Source organism: Neomonachus schauinslandi, chromosome 1 (assembly GCF_002201575.2).
Source record: "Neomonachus schauinslandi chromosome 1, ASM220157v2, whole genome shotgun sequence".
Classification (NCBI taxonomy): Eukaryota; Metazoa; Chordata; class Mammalia; order Carnivora; family Phocidae; genus Neomonachus; species Neomonachus schauinslandi.
The window spans coordinates 15,427,067-15,443,512 of NC_058403.1; the positions used below are offsets into that span (position 1 = coordinate 15,427,067).

Sequence of the window (16,446 nt, forward strand, 5' to 3'; positions counted from 1 at the left end):
TACAGGATTAAATATTGGCAGTTGTTTTCTTGTTGATTTTATTGTTGCTATTGAAGTTAGGTGTCAGTCTTACTGTCCTTCCTTTGAAGGTAGTTTGTCTTTTTCCTCTGGCCACTTTTAAGGTTTACTCTTCGTTTTGGTTTTGTTTTTGCTTTTGTTTTTTTTGTAGTTGCACCATTTTGTGTCTTGGTGTAGATTCCTTTTTATGTGTCCTGCTTGGGATTTGTTGGATTTCTTGAGTTTGTAGATTGGTGTATTTCATTGGCTCTACAGAATGCGTAGCTATTAACCTCTTCAGATATTTCCATTACTTCATTCTCTCCTCTTCCTTTGGGATTCTGATTAAATATATATTAAATCTTCTTTATCCTTTGTGTTTTATGTTGTCCTTGGTGTTTTTCATCTTTTTTGTCTTCCCATGCTACTTGGTGGATAATTTTTTTATTTCTCATCTGTTCTTAAACTGTGAATTGAGTTCTAATCTATCTATCATGTATCTATCTTTCTTTCTGCCTGTTTATTTTTAGTTTAGGAATTGTGTTTCATTCTTTTTCACATCTGCTGTGCTTTTTCTGAGATCCTTTTCCTTTCAGATTTCTTTAAACTTTTGCTTCTTTATATATAATAAGAATTGTTGATAAGGAATTTGTAACTGATAATTCTAAGATTTAAAGTCTCAGATCTCTGTGTCATCTTTTGTTTCTGCTGATAGTGGCTGATGGTTTCTTAGTTTTTGTTTGGTTGTATTTAACTTTGTGCAGCCTAGTAGCCTAGTGCATCAATAGGAATAATTTGAGGCCCCAACTGAAGGCCTCAGAAACTAGAGAGGATCTGGCTTCAGCCAAAGAAATAGAAAGTTGAATTCTTTCTGCCTTCACTTTTGTGTGGTAATTCCTAATGTCCTTTCAGCCCACATACTCTACGGAAGATTTTAAAATGTTTTTTCTAGGCTTTTTAGTTTTATTAATGGGAGGGTTAGTATGAATAAACAATTAAGCTATTAAATAAAAATTTCATCGTAGCTCTACTAGGCTTTAATTTAATCCAGCTTTTCCTTTTTTGTTTTAGATCCGCTCAGCTTATTTTGAGTTAGTTTCTGCTTTGTGCCAGCGTATTCCACAGTTGATGAAAGAGGAAGCATCCAAAGTGAGCCCATCTGTTCTACTTAGCATTGATGACAGTGACCCCATTGTGTGCCCAGCTCTCTGGGAAGCTGTACTGTATACACTTACAACTATTGAGGTGTGTAAGAGAGGTACATTCAGTACATCGGGGAATATTTGTCTTCTTAGTTTGTATTTTAGAAGCCTTAGATATGATGTGAGAGAGAGCCTATCAGATTATACTATCTAAAACTTACTGGAAAAAAATATTTTCTTAGAAATAAAATACTTAATCCAAAACTTGGTATAAATCTTAAACTGACTATTAAATGGCATAGAGTTTTTATTGTACTTTTAGTTTAGCCAGTATCAATTATTCTTTAAACCTTATGTGGTCCAGTGAAGTCAGTATATCTGAATCTTTTATTTAAGATTGAATATTGCTGTCCCTTTTACAAAGCAGCTTTTATAGAAGTCTTTTAAGTTAATTATTTCTGATCAATTATGTGTTAAGCACGTATGATTACTATATGTAATAAATTTATTAAAGTTTCTGAGTTTTAGTTTAAATTTAGTTTTAGTTTTAGTGATGAGATTTTAATCTCTCTAGGTAGAATGCATGATTATTACTTTTGAGAGCTTATATGTCTCTTAATTGGGAAGAGTATTTTATGATCTCTAATTGTTATTATAATCTTTCCTTTGTTAGGACTGTTGGCTTCATGTAAATGCAAAAAAAAGTGTGTTTCCGAAGCTGTCAGCTGTGATCCGTGAAGGTGGTCGGGGTCTGGCTACTGTCATATATCCTTATCTTTTGCCATTTATCAGCAAACTCCCTCAGACCATTACAGATCCAAAGTTGGATTTCTTCAAAAATTTCCTCACCTCTGTAGTTGCAGGGTAAGGAGTTTAAATTTCTTGATCACAAGAGATTTTTCTTGTTTGCATATATGGGTAGGATGACATACTCGTTATTGTCTGATTTAAATTTCTCCAAATTGTTTTGCTGTTCATTAAGCACTTTTAGAGTTTTCAGAGAATTACAATTGGAATCCTTTTCTTGGGTACTTTCAAGGCTTCAGTTGTAGTACACAATAGAAAGTGCAATGAATATGGTAAGGCCTTAGATGGAAATAGACCATTTTTCAAATGTCATTTTTTGTTATGTTGATAAATACAAATGCCCAAATGGAAAAAATGAACCACTGAAGAGTTTGTAACTTCCATAAACTTAAATATGATAGCTGTTTTTAAAGTCATAATTTAAAAAAATCATTTCTTAGTGTAATTGTTGAACTTAAAAGATACTGTTTTATTAATGATTACAAAATTATTTTTTACTACATTATTATCTTTATTTAAGTCCTCTCTTTAAAATTTCAGATGGATTTATTCCTGAATAGAAAATAGATATGTATTCTCTTTTGTTGACATATTTGAAAATATGGTTTTTTCATACTTCTTCAAGTTCCTATTGTTCTGAGTTTTTAGTTTAAGAATTTTACTGTAAAAAGTTCTCTTCTTTTGGTATGATGCCTTATCCATGTCTTTATTTAGGTGTTTCTGAGTTGCTTATTTTCTTTTTTGTGAAAGAGTAAGCCATAGTTATTTATTATTTCTTAGGCTGTCAACAGAAAGAATAAAAACCAGCTTTTCAGAGTGCTCAGCAGTAATATCAGCTTTTTTTGAATGCTTACGTTTTATAATGCAACAAAACTTAGGTGAGGAAGAAATTGAAGAGATGCTCATCAATGACCAGGTACTTATAATGTAAAAATCATCAGTGCCTTTGCACACTGACTATAAAGAATCAAGCCCATTGTATCTTGTTGCCATTTTTATTAATTAGCCTTCATATAGATTTCATTTTTTATTATTTACAAATTGAGTAACGTGTATTGCTGACCAACTAAATAAAAATTCTATATTGTTTGTTGCCAGAATAATACCATAATTCTTGAGTACTAATTAGTCTCTGGATGTGCAAACCCTGTTTATTGTAGAGTTGTAACACAAAACATAGTTTCAAAGTTGCTATTTGTGGTCTTTTATATTAAGTGTAAATTATGCAATAATTTGTTACTTCTAAAATATTTAACAACATTTATCCTTTTGTGAACAGTTGTGCTTGGCTTTTAAATTTTTTTTTTTTTTTTAAAGATCTTATTTATTCATGACAGACAGAGAGAGAGAGAGAGAGGGGCAGAGGGAGAAGCAGGCTCCCAAGGAGCAGGGAGCCCGATGTGGGACTTGATCCCAGGACCCTGAGATCATGACCTGAGCCGAAGGCAGACGCTTAACCATCTGAGCCACCCAGGCGCCCTGTGCTTGGCTTTTAGAGCCAGTGATGAGAGCAAGTTCTGGAATATGGTTCCTTATGTTAGGAAATTAATGAAATTTTATAAGCGTAGATCCTGGTTGATGTCTCCGTTAACTTCTCTTTGTAATTTAAGAAAAAGAGTTCTGAACTCTGTGGGTCCTGTATGTCTTTCATATTGATTTAGAAAAAAGTAAAAAACTTGAATAAGTTCAGAGAATGCAAAGAAAACTATATTATTTGTTAGTGACCAATAATCTTGATTAATTATATCATAAAAAGTAATTTAGGGGGAATGCAGCGAAATTGTTAACCTCTTTGTATGATATGAAAATGATCTTCAAGTTAACTCTTCAGAGTTTTGATGGGGAAAAAATCAATGTTTTTCAGTTATTAAATATGGAATTTTATAATATTTTACAAATACCTTGTTTATTTCTTTTCTTTTTTTTTTTTTTAATTTTGAGAGAGAGCAAGCAAGCAAGTGGGAGGAGGGGCAGAGGGAGAGGTATAGAGAGAATCTTAAGCTGGCTCCATGCCAGCTCGGAGCCTGACTCGGGGCTCAGGGATCTCAAGGTCTTGAGATCATGACCTGTGCCGAAATCAAGAGTCGGGGGCTGCTTAAGGACTGAGCCACCCAGGCGCCGCCCCGCCCTTGTTTATTTAATTTTACTTGTTTTTTTACAAATACCTTGTTTAAATTTTATTGCTCCTGAAAACTGAACTTTTCTATTTCTACCTTCTCTTTTAGTTGATTCCTTTTATTGATGCCGTCCTCAAAGATCCAAGATTGCAAGATGGGCAGCTGTTTAACCATTTAGCAGAAACTTTAAGTTCCTGGGAAACCAAAGCAAATGTGGAAAAAGATGATAAAACAGCTCACAGTTTGGACACAGTGCTACTGAATTTTTGGGAAAGACTCTCAGAGATCTGTGTGGAGAAAATCAATGAGCCAGAAGCTGATGTGAAATCCGTGTCAGGTGTATCTAACCTGCTACAGGTCCTTCAGAAGCCAAAGAGCTCACTGAAGTCAAATAAAAAAAAAGTTGGTAAGGTTAGATTTACTGATGAGCTACCAGAAAGTAATAAAGAGAATGAAAAATGTGTCTCCTCAGAAGGCCAGAACAGTGAAGGCTCTGAATTAATGACTGAACCTTCTCTCACTCATAATTGTTCAGACCTTATATCGCCGCTAAGGAAGAAACCTTTGGAAGACTTGGTCTGTAAACTAGCAATGATGAGTTTTAATTATGTCAATGAGCAAAAGTCGGAGCAACATCTAAGGTTCCTTTCTACTCTGCTTAGCTCTTTCTCTTCAACCCAGGTATTTAAAATGCTGTTAGGTGATGAAAAATGGAGTATTGTCAAAGCTAAACCTCTTGAAATAGCCAGACTTGCACAAAAAAATCCTGCAGTGCGGTTTTTATACCAGAAACTGATTGGTTGGCTAAATGAAGATCCAAGGAAGGAAGCTGGTTTCTTGGTGGACATTTTGTACAGTGCCCTCCATTGCTGTGACAATAATATGGAAAGAAAATATGTCTTGGATGATCTCATCGAGGTATTGTTGTTGTGTATCTCTTTAAACTATAATGGTTTACATTGCCACACTAATTATTGACAAATAGAATGAGACCTGCATGGAGGTTATTCTTGTGTGGTTTCTTGGCTGTGAATATCTGTTTAAAGAAGAGAAATATATTCTTTCCAATTTTAGTATATGTGCTGCCAAAGCGAGCACAAGCAATATATTCTTGATTGTGATGGGGAGGTGTATGAGACTTACGGGTATGTGTTCAGTAAGAATGGTAAGATGACAAATGCTTGGTAATAAAAGGCAAAGTTCTTTAGTCTATACTTTTTAAAGTTGGAGTAGCTAAAAAAGTTTTAGTTTTGTAGTGATTACATAGCGACTTCATTCCTTCTAGCAGATTATTTCTAATTCTTTTTCCTCTTTCAGGGGGATCTGAAATGGAATTCTATTCTTCAGGTCATTGAAAAGGTATCTTAGGGATTTTTTTTTTTCTTTTTCTCCTTTTTTGTATTTATGGGTATAGAAAAATTAAAACCAATCCTATTCACATGCAGGTATGTGGTCAGGTGTCTCTGTTAGAGAACTTCCTTCTTATCGTAACTTTCTTCCCATAATTGGGAAAGCTTTTGTTGTTTGCCTTTCTTTAGTATTATTTTTTCTGGTTAGGAATATCAGCAAAGAGGGACTAGGCTCTGGAAAATCCAGTGTTTCTCCCCTAGCAGGTAACAAAGGGAGAGTTAAACATTTGATTACCTTTAAATTAAGACTATAGGTTTCTACCCTTATCCTAGTTACCTTTTCTTCTATAGAAATGGATTGAGTGGTTTTAGCTTTGGCTAGAACACTTCAAGAAATTAAGTTTGTCCTACTCTGGAATACTATGCAGGTAAATTAAGATCTTCCAGGTTTTGTCTGATTGCCACTTGACTAAATAAAATTAGTGATAGAAATAATGAAAAGAAATCAAGGAACCTAAGCAATTTAGAAGGTTTAAAAATGGCTTAAGTGTTTTATCCTAATAAAGATGTAAATGATGCAATACTTTTCTTTTTTTTTTTTTTAAGATTTTATTTATTTATTTGAGAAAGAGAGAATGAGAGAGAGCACATGAGAGGGGGGAGGGTCAGAGGGAGAAGCAGACTCCCTGCTGAGCAGGGAGCCCGATGCGGGACTCGATCCAGGGACTCCAGGATCATGACCTGAGCCGAAGGCAGTCGCTTAACCAACTGAGCCACCCAGGCGCCCGATGCAATACTTTTCAACCATAGAAATGTTTAGACTAGTTACCTAAAATTTTTATTTTAGCATTTTTTATTATTTTTAAATTTTGCACAGATAACTTTTTAATTTACAGGTTTTTTTTTTTTTGTATCTTTATTTTAAATTATGGTAAAAGCCCCATAACAAAATTTGCCATCTTAACTATTTCTGAGTTTACAGTTCAGTAGTGTTAAGGATATTCATAGTATTGTGAACCAGTCTCCAGAACTTATCTTGGAAAACTGAAACTCTATGCCCATTAAATAGTAACTCCCTATTTCCCCCTAATAGTTTCTTTTTACAGAATAAATACAGAATATTAATTTACTGTTTTTCAATGAGAAATATAACTTACCAACATTTCATTAGTTTATCCAGTACCTTCTCTTTCTATAGGCAGGGTACATGAAAAGCCAAATTATCAGAAAGCTACTTGGTAAGTCTAGAATCAGAGCAAAAGGAGTTAATAATTTGATAAGAGAAGACTAATGCCCATTTTTAACTTAGGAATGTACTTGCCAGGTAGCTCAAATACTCATATCCATTTGGAAGACTATCCTCTTCCTGGGTAGAGTTTAGAAGTTATGGGTGTGTTTGCCTCTTACACTTCCATGACTAACTGGTCTCTTCACCCCTCCTTAAAGCTGGTCAGGTTCTTTCTGTAGATTGGTTAAAACATTAAGTATCGTACTTCATGTCTTGCTAACTTGAGAGACATTTAGAAGTTTACTTCCTGGATTCTTTAAAATAGATCAGTTTTATTTAGTAAACTGTATTAGGAAAGCCAATATTATAGCTATATAGACTCTAGTTTTTCTTGTTTTTATGCAACTTTTTACTTTATGATCAGAGTTATAAAGTCAGCTTCTTTAAAAACAAACCTGAATTTTGTAACCAGAAAAGGACTTTTGAGATTTTCTAGGTTAATCTTCATTTCTAAAATGAGGAAAGAGGCCCAGGTTGGTTAAGAGATTTGTCCAAGGTCATAAAGCCAGAATAGTGGTAAAGCTTGGGCTAAAATAAAAGTCCTGGTTACCTACAGTTTCTTAAATAAGAGGATAAACAGTTTTTTAGGCACCACCCAATCCGCACTTGGATTTTTTTTTTTTTTCCAGATTGCTTTGAAATGAACCAAGTTGCAAATTCCTTTCTTGTCAGCCCTAAAGCAAAAGAAGCTCTGGAAACATGGATCAGCATGCTTTTGGGGGTGGATTTACAGTTTTTTTTTCCTTGCTTCCCCACTCCATGAAAATAAACCAGTTGCTGTTAGATATCTGGCCTCAGTTACTATTGCAGAGAATTAAGGGAAATAATAAGGCCCATTGTTCATATTGAAGTAACTTACAACTATTAAATAATGGTTGTTCTTTAATTTTAGTAAAATTAATGAACAAAAATTTAAAATACAGAGCATTTTAAAATCTGTCTTCAAAGTTCATCCATTCATTATTCATTGAACATATCTGCAGTGTTGATAGCAGGTATCAAAGAAGTTTAAGACAGTCTCTACTCTCAAGGAACTTACAATCCCATTGGAAACAAGACATACACAGATGAAACATTATAAATAATAATACAATCCAGTAAGTGCTTTAGAAATTCAGAGAAAAGCAGTGATGAGTATGGACTGGAGTGGATGGGGGAGATTTTGTAAAGCAGGTGGGCTTTGTAACAATTCTGAGAGAATGGATGGGATTTTGATAAGTAAAGAAGAGGGGAAGTATTTGTGGTTGGGAAGATAGCATGAGTAAAGCATGAAAGTGTACATAAGCAAGGCTTAGTGGGGAACAGGGACAATACCAGCCTTCTTAGAACTTGAGGAGGAGTGGGGATAGTGTTGGGGCCATGATGATGAAGGGAGGTAATATGGTACAAGTAATATTTTAGGTAGATATACTTTTTGATCTTGCTTCTAATCTTTGCTTTGATTTTATGGTTTTAGGCATGTTCTAGTTCAGATAAACATGCTTTAGTAACTCCTTGGCTAAAAGGAGAAATCATTGGAGAAAAATTGGTAACCTTGGCAGATCATCTTTGTAATAAGGACTTGGAATCATCCTCAGTACCTTCTGAATCTTACTTCTCAGAAAGATGGGCTCTTCTAAGCTTGGTATTATCCCAACACATTAAAAATGGTAGGCAAAAATATGGCTTTTGTTTTTTAGTAGGAAAAAAATCTTTTGCTTTTGGGGGGGATTCCATATTGCAAAGTTTGCATGTAATTGATTAAGAATAACAAGAGTTCATTCAGATATTTTAATCTTATAAGCACCCTAAATGTTTATTAATTTTTTTAGCATGACTTGGAAGACATTGTAATATTTTTAGTTTTATATTCTAAAGGGTTTTGAATAGCAAAGCTGTTCACTAATTTTATAGAGCATTGCTTTTTTTTTTACTTTAAAATTGTTTTTTTACATTAGGGCTTTTATGTGTGAGAGATCAGATTGATTTATTGATATAATTTTCTTTTGTCTACTACATTTTTTTTAATACACAGAAAGATTTAAGTGGTTATTGACCCAAAGTAAGGTAATAAAAAACACACTGTTAATATTTTTAAAATTTTTTGTCTCTGTGAACTTTTTTTCTCTAGATTACTTGATTGGAGAAGTATATGTTGAAAGAATTATTGTTAAACTTCATGAAACTTTATCCAAAGCAAAGGAATTGTCAGAAGCTAAAAATAATGACTCGTCAGTGTCTTTTATCTGTGATGTGGCCTATAACTATTTCAACTCAGCAAAAGGATGTTTGCTAATGCCATCATCTGAAGACTTATTATTAACTCTCTTTCAGTTATGTGCTCAGAGCAAAGAAAAAACACATTTGCCAGGTAATAGCTTACTGCTCAAATGTTTTGTTGGGAATCTCCGGCTCTGACCTTCATAGTGTAAGTGCCCAGGCTTTATTAATTGAATCATAATGTACTTGAAAGTTGAAGGCATTTTGAGTAAAGGGCTACAAATCTTAAACACTTTGAGCTTTAGAAACCAAGTTAAAGATGTCTGTAGACATTATGTCTAAATTCTTTCTTGATACCAATGACACAGTTTTAGAAGGGGCCATGATATATGAGTTGGAATCTTAACCCCTTCACTCAGTGGCTGTGGTTTGGCAAGTTGCTTAATTTTTTGATGCCTCAATCTCCACATTCATTAACGGGGGGAGGGGGGAGCGGGTAATTAATATCTCCTTCTCTTCCTCACTGTTGGTATATATCGAAATGAAATTGAGATTGCCTTTTTAAGGACTATATTGCCTTATGTATTAATCGAGACTTAATTTTGAAAGGAATGTTAAAAAATACTAGTATTGATACTCTTCCTCCCTTTTATACTAACTTCTCTATTTGGAAAAGGTATAATATTTTTCACATCTCCAAAAGGACAGTGCTCTTATAAATAAGTTCAGAGCAGAAGAAAGCTAACTTTAAAAATCTTAACATGTTTGTATTTACATGGCATGAGCTAGCTTGTATTATTGCACATTTATGACCATTATTTTGTTTTGGCAAAATTTTATGTTCTCCTTTTTTAGCAGTATCTTAAAAATCTTAAGTCTACATTGAGTTATTTCAGACATTTTGTACTGATTATAGTTGCTTCATAGGGATTACAAATTACTGTTGACATCTTGATTTTAGACTTTCTTATCTGTAAACTGAAAAATACTTGGCTCTGTGGTGTGAATTTATTGATCCACCAAACTGGCAATACATATAAACAGAGTACCTTCCTATGTTTGTCTGCTCTGTGGCTGAAGAACCAAGTTCAGTCTTCATCTTTGGATATCAAAAGGTAATATTTTTTATGCTCATTTGCTCTGTCTTTAATACCTGATCACTGTCTTTAAATAAGAGCCCATGATTAGTGTGAATGACTATGGAAAATGATTTGTTATATAAGAAATCTATAGGACTCGAAGAGAAGATCCAGACAAAAAGATTTTTCCAAAAGGAATTTGTTTTAATGATCATTCATTTAAATTCCATTAAATGAAGAGTGATTTGTCTTAGCATATCTGCTGGACTCCTAATTTATGCTCAGTGATGTGATGGTGGTGCCATCCTGTGTCTTGTGGGCTGGTGTGGATTATAACCATGACCCCTCATGGCCACCACACATAGTGATTATTCTTCATTGTTTATTTTGGGGGCCAGGTAGCCACTGCTTAAAGGTGTTGAATTGCAAATATATTTCATACCTCATGCCTAAATCCATATGTAAAAGTGAAAACCAAGAGAATGCATCCAGAGGCTGTTAGGGTTGGGTCATATATTTTGCTGAACGTCATGTTTTTTTTCATACAATAAGGTAGCTGTATTTCAGAAATATCTGATCTGAAATAGGTCAAGTTCCATTCATTCTGAGATAGAAGCAGCACTCAATTTCAGATCATAAATGTTGGATTAAATCCACAATTTGGCTGTGTGTATTTTGGATATAGGGTGGGAGGAGTTGCTTAGCTTCATTTTTACTAGTCTTTTTGTTCAGGTAAACTGTTAACCTGCCACAGGGTATTTTATGTGTACCAGGATGTTAAGTTATTCATAGCATAACTGTAATAGTTACGTTGTTTGCATTATTTTCAGTCTTCAAGTCCTCTTGTCTGCTGTTGATGACTTGCTAAATACGCTTCTAGAAAGTGAAGATACTAATCTTCTGGGAGTGTATATTGGAAGTGTAATGCCAAGCAACAGTGAATGGGAAAAGATGAGACAGTCTCTTCCTATGCAGGTATGTTTGAGATTGGACAGTGCTTATCTTATTCTGAACTTTGGACTTTGTGCAATCTTAAATATTTTTATTTTATTCTGGGGAAGAAAAAAGTAAACAAAATGACTATCTTCTGTTTTTTTTTTCTGGGGAGAAAAAAGGTAAATGAAATGAGTATATTGCTTTGCCTTTACATCTCTGAATGCTCATATATTGTATGTTTGTTGTTTGTAAGACAATGGCAGTTGCCATGGTACAAGGTGAATTAGACCTAGTTTTGTCCTGAAGGAGTCTTAAATACACATGTTGATAATTTCTTAAAGTAAAACCCAAACTTCTAGGCTTCTGTGATTTTACTAATAAACTAGTAATAACTTCATTTTTGAAGTTATTCTAATAACATTTTGAAGATATTCTAATAATTTCATTTTTGTTCCCTGTCTTAACTGCATAGGTAGTAAATAATTTAGAATATCTAATGATTTTGTATATAATTTAATGTATTCTTTTTACAGTGGTTGCATAGACCTCTTTTAGAAGGAAGATTGAGTTTGAATTATGAGTGTTTCAAAACAGATTTTAAAGAACAAGATACAAAGAAACTTCCCAGCCATTTGTGTACTTCAGCATTATTGAGCAAAATGATATTAGTTGCACTGAAAAAGGAAATAGTCCTAGAAAATAATGAGCTTGAGAAAATAAGTAAGTATATATGAGCATTCAGATATAATAGAAATGTTTTGAAATAATTATAATTTTGAAAGAATTTTGATTAACCTGCAATTTCGATAAGAATCTTCCATTCCTATTAGCTGTTTTAGTGATGAGAAACTTGAGGTTACTTGAGTGGTGAATGGTAAATTGCAAATTGGATGGAAACATACTGAAATCTTGCTATAATCTTATTAGCAATAGAGCAGAATTTGGTATAAGATCCATTACTTAAGCTGGCAAGACATTGATACAGGTAGATCCTATGGCATATATCCTTAAAGAAAATGGTAAAGTGAGTCTAACGTTTCATCAAGGATTCTGAATTTTCAGTTTTTGAACCACCAAACCTTTGTGTTCATAGGGATGTATGTATACACATACACACACACACTTTTTTTTTTGGCAAGTAGAGGTTCAAACAAAAAATTCCCCCATTCCAGGAAATGGTGTAGAATTGTAGGAAGCAGAGTGACCTATACAAAATGGTATTAAAGGTACAGAGGATTTGCATAATTTCTCTGTCAATCTTGTTTGTAAGCCTTCAGCTGTAGAATAGTTAGTAGTAGAAGAGAACATATGCCCTGGGGAAGAAAGCTGGAACCCCTCTTCTGACTAGCAGCTCCACAGGCAGTTAAGAGCAAGGAGATTAGTCTGCAGTTTACATTGCCCATAGAGTGAATCTGTCCAAAAACAAAACTGGAAATTGGAGTAATGATCTTTGTAATATTTGTTTTTGTTAATTGTGTTACTAATTACAAACTGACAACATTATGTATTTAATCTTCTTATCAACCCTATCAGATATTATTATTGTTGTTTTCCTCACCTTGTTGTTTTCTTATCTTGACTTGATTAGAGTTACTTAGCTTGGAAGGGATAGGATTAGATTTTGAACCAGGTCTCAGGTCTTCTGACTCCAAAATCCATACGTGGCTTTATAAGAGAGTGTTGTGACTAATTATGTATTAAAATCTACTATGATGTGCTAGGTTTTGTGATAGGTACTGGTCATTGAATTCTCACAGCACTCCCTGAGGCAGATTTTCGTACTCTAATTGATAACTGTATGTACAGCTCATTTGAATCCAGACCAGTCTGTCACCGAGGTCCACGCCCTGTTTACTATATCATGGTATTTCCCATTCCTTAACATTGGCTTGAACTTCTCATTTCAGGTGTTGGGTCCATTAGTGGTTTGTCCTGTAAGTAACTTGTTACCACTTGAGGCAAAAATAGTAGGAAGATTTTTCCGGTATTTCTGGTAACTTAGGCTAGTTGCATTCTTAACTAATCAGAAAAGGAACCAAGTAAGATTTGGAAGAAGAGTCTCATTTTGTATCGAATGTTTTCAGGTTTCATTATCATGGAACATCTCAAAGCAGATTTGAAAATCAGTTCATAGATATTTTGAGACTGGTGGGCGTAGCAGTATTAGAAAATGGGGCACAGAAGTGAAAGTGATAGAAGGCCTCTTCACAGAATACACTTGATGATGTGTCGTCCATTCTATAGTTGCAGAACTGCTCTATTCACTGCAGTGGTATGAGGAATTAGACAATCCACCTATTTTCCTAACTGGATTTTGTGAAATGCTTCAAAAGATGAATATTACGTATGATAACTTATGTGGACTTGGTAATACTTCTGGCCTTTTACAGCTGTTATTTAACAGGTAAGAATCCCTTTCAACATCCATTTTTATATGATTATTTTACTCATTTTTGGCTTTGTTTCTGTAAAATGTAAGCTCACATTGTGCTAATCTTTCAGTCAGAGGGTTGGTCTAAATTAAACCCAATTCTTTTTCTTTTTTTTTTTAATATGTATTATTTGAGACAGAGTGAGAAAGCACAAGCAGGGGGAGGGGCAGAGGGAGAGGGAGAAGCAGACTCCCCACTGAGCGGAGAGCCTGATTCCGGGATGGATCCCAGGATTCCGGGATGGATCCCAGGATCCCGGGATCATGACCAGAGCCCAACGAAGGCAGGTTCTTCACCGACTGAGCCACCTAGGTGCCCCTAAATTAAACCCAATTCTTAATGATAAATACTTTGTGGATTCTAAGTACTCGATTTACTCATCTGGGGAGATATTTGAACTTTGCTTACGTTCTTAAATCCATAAATACATTCAAGAATGGGACAGATGACAATGAAAGAAATAGAAACCTTATAGAAGTTGTTTTGTCATCTGTGATCCATCCTTCCACTACTCTCAAATCTAAGCTTTTACTTTGCATGTTGTTACAGATGTGTCTTAACAATATAACCACAGGGGCGCCTGGGTGGCTTAGTTGGTTAAGCATCTGCCTTCGGCTCAGGTCATGATCCCAGGGTCCTGGGATGGAGCCCCGCGTCAGGCTCCCTGCTCAGTGGGGAGTCTCCTTCTCCCCCTCCTTCCTGCTCGTGCTGTCACTATCTCTGTCTCTCTCAAATAAATAAATAAAATATTTTTTAAAAAAAAGATTATAACCACAGAACCCTCTCGCCTAGTTGAGGAAGTAGGTATGACAGCAGTCATACAGGTTATAGCAGTTACGTATTTAGCCTGTTGAAATTACTGTGTTGAACTGCTTCTGTCTTTTTCTCACTAGCCAGTAGTGTTTTGAGTATGCTCTGTGGTATCAGGGGCCCCAGGCTGAGTACATCTTTCACTGCAATCTCAGTCCACATACTCAACACTCAGAACTTTCCCCCGCTGATATTAATACCTTCTTCAGCATTAACCAGGCTTGGTGTCCTGTGGAATATGTCCTTTTCCCAGCTGCAGTCTCTGGTCCTCAAGGCTAATCTCCCCTATTGGGATTTGCAGGGTTTGGGGATGAGAGCTCAGTACCAGGAGTGTTGGAAGCTAAGCCTCTAGTCCATTCAGTAATGGCAGTTGTTTGGGGGCAAAATCCCTATGTGAATTAATACCCTCACAAGGTGATTTATTTAATTCTGTAAAAGGAATCAGGCAAACAGTCTTTAAAAATCTTAAACATTTTGAAAATGGATTTTTTCTTTTTCTTTTTTTAGATCCATGGAAAATGGCACCCTTTGGTCTCTCATTATTGCTAAGTTGATCCTTTCCCGAAGTGTTTCATCTGATGAAGTAAAACGGCATTATAGGAGAAAAGAAGGGTATTCTGATTTAAAATGTTTGTACTTTGTTGTATTTGGTCACTTTGGCAACCCCAACTAATGAATAATCTCTAATCAATCAAGGAAACAAGGTTTAAGAAATGAGGAAATGAGTATTGAAGACTTTTTTTTTAAGATTTTATTTATTTGGTGGGGGGAGAGAGAGAGAGCGAGCACACATAGAGGGAGAGGGAGAAGCAGACTCCCGGCTGAGCAGGGGGCCTGACGTGGGGCTTGATCCCAGGACCTGAGCCGAAAGCAGAGGCTTAACCAACTGAGCCACTCAGGAGCCCCTCAGCTGAGCCACCGAGGCACCCTGAGAGAATTAAAGACTTTAAAAGAATTTCAGTTGTTTTAGGGTCGGGACACACCTTATTTTATAAGTATTTTTAACTTTATAATATTTTGTTATGGAATTTTGTACTTGGTTTAAAAAGCATTTTGTTAACTTGCTCTCTTTTCCCCAGAAATCTTTTTGGTAGAAATCTTTCTTTTTCCCCTCCCTAACATCTTTCTTCTATTACTTTATTTGCTATTTGGAAGTGATAGGAAAAGTTACTTACTCTTCTCTTTAATAAGGATCATCCTGTTGAAAAATACTATAGAAATGTGATAAATGTGTTCTTAAGACAAAGAAATAGATTATGGGGTTGGACATACTAGAGATCTAGAGTTGGTCATATTAGAGAAGCTGAACACTCAAACACTTAGTTGAAATTTACCAAGAGGCATTTCAAATTTTCTGATTTACCAAGAATTCTGAAATGATATGTATATGTTCTGGTACAGTAGAATTGTAAACTAAATTTCTATTTTTTCGTATTTAGAAATGTTTTATTAGTTATTATTTTGAAGTAGTTATAGATTTACATGCAATTGTAAGAAATGATACAAAGAGATTCCATATACCCTTCATTCAGTTTCCCTCAGTGGTACCATTTTGCATAACTTTAATACAATTTCACAACCAGGAAAATGGCATCGATACCATCCATTGACTAAGTTTACATGTACTCATTTGTTTGTGTGTGTGTTCTAGGTAATTCACATGTCTGACCACTACCACAGACCAAGAGACAGAACAGCTTTATTGTAAGGATCCCTTGTGTTACCCTTTTATAACCAGGGCCACCTCTCTTCCTCCCATTTTCATCTCCAGCAACAAGCAATCTGTTCTTCTCTTTATCATTTAGGAAAGTTATATAAATGAAATCATATAGCATATGATCTTTAGACATTGGCTTTTTTATTTAGCATAATTTAATTTTTTTCTGATTATAAAAGTAATAGGGAATTAACTAGAGAAGTATTAGAACTAATTACTAATGATGGATTTACACTTGACAGAAAAATCAAAAACTTTTTTATTCAGTAGTAATAATTAAAAATGGCATAGGACGCCTGGGTGGCTCAGTCGTTAGACATCTGCCTTCAACTCAGGTCATGATCCCAGAGTCCTGGGATAGAGCCCCTCATCGGGCTCCCTGCTCAGCGGGAAGCCTGCTTCTCCCTCTCCCACTCCCCCTGCTTGTGTTTCTGCTCTCGCTCTCTGTCTCTCTGTCAGATAAATAAATAATAGAAGACTGCTTCTCCCTCTCCCACTCCCCTGGCTTGTGTTTCTGCTCTCGCTATCTTTCTCTGTCTCTCTGCCAAATAAACAAACAATATTAAAAATGGC

General features: G+C 35.0%; 1 protein-coding gene across 3 annotated transcripts in view; it reads left to right on the plus strand.

Annotated features, from left to right (window-relative positions):
* LTN1 (listerin E3 ubiquitin protein ligase 1) overlaps window positions 1–16,446 on the plus strand; it is a 64,185-nt gene that overhangs the window by 13,423 nt on the left and 34,316 nt on the right. For 2 of the 3 annotated variants that reach the window (XM_021678091.2, XM_044919494.1), the window contains exons 7-18: window positions 1,069–1,242; window positions 1,813–2,003; window positions 2,727–2,862; window positions 4,172–4,981; window positions 5,381–5,422; window positions 8,157–8,349; window positions 8,811–9,050; window positions 9,861–10,014; window positions 10,809–10,953; window positions 11,448–11,634; window positions 13,159–13,318; window positions 14,664–14,768. In XM_021678091.2, the coding sequence (XP_021533766.1) occupies window positions 1,069–1,242; window positions 1,813–2,003; window positions 2,727–2,862; window positions 4,172–4,981; window positions 5,381–5,422; window positions 8,157–8,349; window positions 8,811–9,050; window positions 9,861–10,014; window positions 10,809–10,953; window positions 11,448–11,634; window positions 13,159–13,318; window positions 14,664–14,768 (2,537 nt within the window). The remainder of the gene's footprint in view (window positions 1–1,068; window positions 1,243–1,812; window positions 2,004–2,726; window positions 2,863–4,171; window positions 4,982–5,380; window positions 5,423–8,156; window positions 8,350–8,810; window positions 9,051–9,860; window positions 10,015–10,808; window positions 10,954–11,447; window positions 11,635–13,158; window positions 13,319–14,663; window positions 14,769–16,446) is intronic. The other variant, XM_044919497.1, reaches the window with a different exon arrangement.